The sequence below is a fragment of the Oncorhynchus masou genome, chromosome 27, assembly GCF_036934945.1.
Source record: "Oncorhynchus masou masou isolate Uvic2021 chromosome 27, UVic_Omas_1.1, whole genome shotgun sequence".
Classification (NCBI taxonomy): Eukaryota; Metazoa; Chordata; class Actinopteri; order Salmoniformes; family Salmonidae; genus Oncorhynchus; species Oncorhynchus masou.
Window position 1 is genome coordinate 24,519,383 of NC_088238.1, and position 6,000 is coordinate 24,525,382.

Consider the following 6,000-nt stretch of genomic DNA (forward strand, 5'->3'; position numbering starts at 1 on the left):
CCTGACATGATGACTCCTTGCTGTCCCCAGTCCACCTGGCCGTGCTGCTGCTCCAGTTTCAACTGTTCTGCCTTATTATTATTCGACCATGCTGGTCATTTATGAACATTTGAACATCTTGTCCATGTTCTGTTATAATCTCTACCCGGCACAGCCAGAAGAGGACTGGCCATCCCACATAGCCTGGTTCCTCTCTAGGTTTCTTCCTAGGTTTTGGCCTTTCTAGGGAGTTTTTCCTAACCACCATGCTTCTACACCTGCATTGCTTGCTGTTTGGGTTTTTAGGCTGCGTTTCTGTACAGCACTTTGAGATATCAGCTGATGTACGAAGGGCTATATAAATACATTTGATTTGATTTGATGATTTATCTAAGAGCTTTCCACATCTGGAATGTGCAACAAAATTCTTCAAGCTCTGTCAAATTTGTTGTTGATCATTGCTAGACAACCCTTTTTAGGTCTGGCCATAGATTTTCAAGCAGATTTAACTCAGGAATATTCCATGTCTTCTTGGTAAGCAACTCTTGTTTAGATTTGTTTTAGGTTATTGTCGTGCTGAAAGGTGAATTCATCTCCCAGTGTCTGGTGGAAAGCAGACTGAACCAGGTTTTCCATTAGGATTTTGCCTGTGCTTAGCTCCATTCCATGACTTTATTTAGCTGCAAAAACTCCACAGTCCTTGACGATTACATGCATACCCATAACATGATGCAGCCACCACTATGTTTGAAAATATGGAGAGTGGTACTCAGTAATGTGCTGTATTGGATTTGACCTGACGCAGATCTGTTTCGGATCGAAACGTTGTCAATAAAGCTGTGACTTGGGAGCTTCAACAGTGTGTGGGCTGTCTTATTCATTACTTGTATTGGATTTGCCCCAACATAAGACGTTGTATTCAGGACAAAAAAGTGAATTGCAGTATTACTGTAGTATTCCAGTATTCCTGTTTCAAACAGGATGCATGTTTTGGAATATTTTTTATGTTGTACAGGCATCCTTCTTTTCACTCTTTCAATTAGGTTAGTTTTGTTAATTACAATGCTGTTTATCCATCCTCAGTTTTTTCCTATCACAGACATTCAACTCTGTAACTGTTTTAACGTCACTATTGGCCTCATGGTGAAATCCCTGAGTGGTTTCCCTCCTCTCCATCAACTGAGTTAGAAAGGTCACATGTATCTTTGTAGTGACTGGGTGTATTGATACACCATCCAAAGTGTAATTAATAACTTCACCATGCTCAAAAGGGATATTCAATGCCTGCTTTTTTATTCATGTGTACCCATCTAACAATCGGTGCCCTTCTTTGCAAGGCGTTGGAAAACCTTTGTGGTCTTTGTGGTTGAATCTTTGTTTGAAACGCTCTCCTGAGGGACCTTACAGATAATTGTATTTGTGAGGTAGTCATTCGAAAAGTCATGTTAAACACTATTGTGACTTGTTACGCACATGTTTACTCCTGAACTTATTTAGGCTTGCTATAACAAAGGGTTTGAATACTTATTGTCTCAAGACTTCTAATATTTTAATTTTTAAATAATTAGTAAATAACCATAACATAAATAACCATAAATAACCATAATTCCACATTGACATTATTGGGTAGTGTCTAGGCCAGTGACAAAACATTGTAAATGTATTAACTTTTAAATTCTGACTAACACAACAAAATGTGGAAAAAGTCAAGGGGTGTGAATACTTTCTGAAGGCACTGTAGCGGGTATGCAAGGTTATAATGTCTTATCTATTTTCAGTCTGTTTTCCTGTTTTACAGCTTTAATGCTTTGGAGCCTGGTGTTGTTGTCAGCAAGGAGTGTTCGTACTCAATCGAGACCCGGTTTCAGCTGCTGTCCAATGCTGACGCTTCCTCCAAGAGATGGTCTGCTTGTACAAACACAACCTGGACACAGCTTGACAAGCATATTGTTTTGAGAGGATCTTTTTTTTTGTCATTGTCTGTCACACGCACAACAACATTCCAAAAGGAACACAAAAAACCATGATATTAGGTCAAATAATGTTTATGACAGCATCATAAAGACCATATACATCAGTTAAAGATTTAGTCTCCTAAAATTAAGGTAGTGGCTAAAATGTATAATCATGAGATTTCTGTTGTACCTTCCACTCGTACGGTCTTGGTGACCACCTCAAAATTAGTTGAGATCGTATTCTGAGCGTGGCACATAATTTTCTCTGGCTTCACATGTTGCTCGACCGTCATCTCCATCTCACTGCCATGGACAGTGTGACCATCAATGGTCCAGTGGTAGTCACAAGCGGGAGAGCATTTGGCAATGCACTGAAACATGGACTTGAAGCCGACTGAAACAGATTCCGGGCCTATGATGTGGACCTCTGATGGACCAGCTGGTAGGAGACAAAAATTAAAGGAAGAAACTGGTTCAAATATCACTTCCACCAAAGCCCCAACATCACTCTTGAATCATTGAATATACACGGTATACTTTGTAAGGGAACGTGTGTATATTGATAAATGAAGCTATTGATGGGGAGATGGACAATTGCATTACACTAACAACAAGAGGGAAACTACAATTGTTAGAGGAAGCTCTAAATCTCCCAACAACCTACATGTCACAGGTATTTTCCTGGTTGCCATGGCATAGAGCCCAGACACACTGTTGATGGCCTTGCAGTTCAGGGTAACAGAGGTGGCCAACTCTTCGGGAGTTACGGTAATCTCGCTCCCCTGCCCCCCGAGCCATCGGCCCTTTATCTTCCAGGTGTAGTTGCAGGAGGGACGGCAGTCAGCATTACACTGGAAGCTTTGAGGGGCCCCTGGGGTCATCAGGGCAGGGCCTGTGATCGATACGTTGGTTGGTCCAGCTAAAAGGAGGAACACATACACATTTAGATAATAGTCTAAATCCTACAACCAATGTGAATGACGTGAGCAAAATAATTTAATCTAGTACTAATCATGTAATCCAGACATCTTGTCAGTAAATTACAACACATTGAATTATCGATCCATTCCTAATATCAGGTGAAGTGGCATAAAAACCAACAAACCACCTACCCACCTAAAACCTGGAGTATCTTAGATACTGTAGAGGACCTCCCAGAGTCATCATTCCTTGCAGTGCATGTAAGGTTTAGGGACTCCTCCCATTGGCGAGCTGTGAACAACAGCTTGTTGCCCTGCCAAATCTGTCCGTAGATACTCATTCTGTAGCTGCAGGAGGGAGAGCACTGGGCGGCACAGTCAAAACTGTGTGGCACGCCCACTTTAACAAAGTCAGGTCCCACTATGGTTAGTTCCAAGGGACCATCTGAAAATTACAGTGCACAATCAGGTAATGTAGGCCTCCCGGTTTTAGAATGAAGGATTTTTTTTTGAAACATGGAGTAAATGTATTCTTGTAACAGTTATAAATTACTTAAACGATAATCCAACAAAAGGCCTTCACTTCTGTAGTTAGCTGATAGGTGATAGTACTACCCTACTACCACAGTCATTATTCAAAGTACCCAACATTCCCATCAATGCAGCGATGTGTTCCGTCCCGTAATAATTTGGCTTGGGTATTATGTGATGTGGTTTACTTACTGATACTGCCACTCCCTCCATCAGTGGTCAAAGCTGATCCTGGAAGTTCATAAAAACGGCCACAGTCTATCATCAACACATTATAATGTTTTTCACTATTTTCACCCAAACAAAAGCTGGACCTCTGTAGACATTGAAGGTATATATAGTTACAATCTTAACAGGAAGTGTCCAGACCTACTGACTAATATCAAACCGACTTTTGCATCCTCAAAAAGTAATGTTCACAAAACATTATCATAAAACAATGTTGTTATATATTTTTTAAATCATATTACCTGCTAGGTACACTAGCAGCAGAAGCAGATTGAGCAGGGTGTGTGTATCCTTCATTGTCTCGCAGCGATGGAGTGAATGGAATGGACACCAGGAAATATGGGACTGTTACAAAGTCAAGTAGTAGAGTGAGAAGGTAAACGAACACATCTTATCAGAGAGAACAGACTGAGAGCAAACCTGCCCTGCCTTGAGCCTGTCCACTTCAACACGCAATTTAAAATACATTATTTCTGTAGTGACCATTAAATAGGGCGCAACAGAACTGGCAGCTTTTACTGTGAACTAACATGTAGAGGGCAATGTACTGAGGTATAAAATAAGTGGTTTCAAACTCTCCTTCCCTGGTCCTTGGGAGCTGAAGTCAATTCATTCACTATTTGTAATAGACAGAGGAAAGATTAGAGACCATATGTGTAGTACATGAGTGTGCCAAATATAGGAGTGTCATGAACTTGGTTTCAGGGCATGGCTTTTACCAGAATCTCTTATCGAAAGTCAAATACAGTGCAATGATGTCATACCTTTTGTTATTTTAATGTAATTACATTTGACCCCAAAAAGTTGTGTGTGAAACAGTATTTTACTTTAGCTTTAGGAAGCAGACTGAACCACTAGGATTTTCCTCTTGGATTTTGCCTGTGCTTGGGTCAATTCCGTTCCTTTTTCATCCGTAACGGTTACAAGCACACCTATAACATGATGCAGCCACCAGTGGTACTCTGTAATTGTATTGGATTTGCCCCAACCATAACACTTTGTATTCAGGACCAAAAGTTAATTGCTATGCAACATTTAGTGCAGTTTTGGAATATTTGTATTCTGTACAGGCTTCCTTCTTTTCACTCTATCAATTAGGTTAGTTTTGTGGAGTGACTATAATGTTGTTGATCCATCCTTAGTTTTCTCCCATCACAGCCACTAAACTCTATAACTGTTTTAAAGTCACTATTGGGCTCATGGTGAAATCCCTGAGCGGTTTCCTTCCTCTCCAGCAACTAGGTTAGGAAGGATGCCTGTATCTTTGTAGTGACTGGGTGTATTGATACACCATCCAAAATATAATCAAGGGTATATTCAAGGGTATATTCAAATCTACTAAGGGATGTGAATACTTATGTAAATGAGATATTTCTTTTTTTCCTTTTTTTATAGATTTTTGTTATTTTTTAAACATAATTCCACTATGGGATATTGTGTGTAGTTTGGTGAGAAAAAAATATATATGAATACATTTTGAAGTCTGTAACACAGTCTGTAACACAACAAAATGTGGAATAATGAGACCGTTGGTGTTATGGATTCCCCCAGTACTGCTGCTCATTCTGTTCACCAGCTCCGGAGGTCTACGTCACTGGCCTTCTAGGTGTCACTGAACTGGATCATCACCACCAACCCCGGACTGTCTTGTCTCATTACGCACACCTGGTTCTCATTCCCCCTGATTAGTATGTGCATATATGTGCCCTCTGTTACCTATTTTCCTTGTCAATCATTGTCCTATTGTCACGTTCGTCATACGAATGAGACCAAGGCACAGCGTAAGCGTGCATTCTTCTATATTATCAGAACAAACACTGAACAAACAAACAAAATTCCAAAACGAACCGTGAAGCTAATATGAGTAGTGCAGACAGGCAACTAAACATAGAATAAGAACCCACAAACACAAAAGGGAAAATGGCTACCTAAATATGATCCCCAATCAGAGACAAAAATAAATAGCTGCCTTTGATTTGGAACCATATCAGCCCACCATAGACATACAAATACCTAGACCTACTAAGCCCATAGACATACAAAAACCTTAGACGATACAAAACTAGCATACCCACCCTTGTCACACCCTGACCTAACCAAAATATAAAGAAAACAGAGATATTAAAGGTCAGAGCGTGACAGAACCCCCCTCCAAAGGTGCGGACTTGTGTGCGGACTCAAACCTGGACCTATAGGGGAGGGTCTCTACCTAGTTCTCTGGTTCAGATCGGCCGCAAACCTGAACCTATAGGGGAGGGTCTGGGTGGGCATCTACCCTAGGTGGCTGCTCTGGTTCTGGACGCCGCTCTGGTTCTACACTTACCCCTCCGCCTTTGTCGAACCAGACCATGGATCATCGCCGGAGGCTCTGTTCTGCAGATCATTGT

The 6,000-nt window shown here is 40.9% G+C and overlaps 1 protein-coding gene across 1 annotated transcript; it reads right to left on the reverse strand.

The window, feature by feature from the left end:
* Positions 1–2,008: 2,008 nt before the first annotated feature.
* LOC135515311 (uncharacterized) lies at positions 2,009–3,978 on the reverse strand. Its single transcript, XM_064938999.1, has 5 exons — positions 3,856–3,978; positions 3,578–3,616; positions 3,051–3,299; positions 2,599–2,853; positions 2,009–2,373 (listed from the first exon to the last, which is right to left on the reverse strand). Exons 1-5 carry the CDS (start codon positions 3,908–3,910, stop codon positions 2,105–2,107), a joined length of 867 nt encoding a protein of 288 aa, XP_064795071.1. The 5' UTR covers positions 3,911–3,978; the 3' UTR covers positions 2,009–2,104.
* Positions 3,979–6,000: the final 2,022 nt, after the last annotated feature.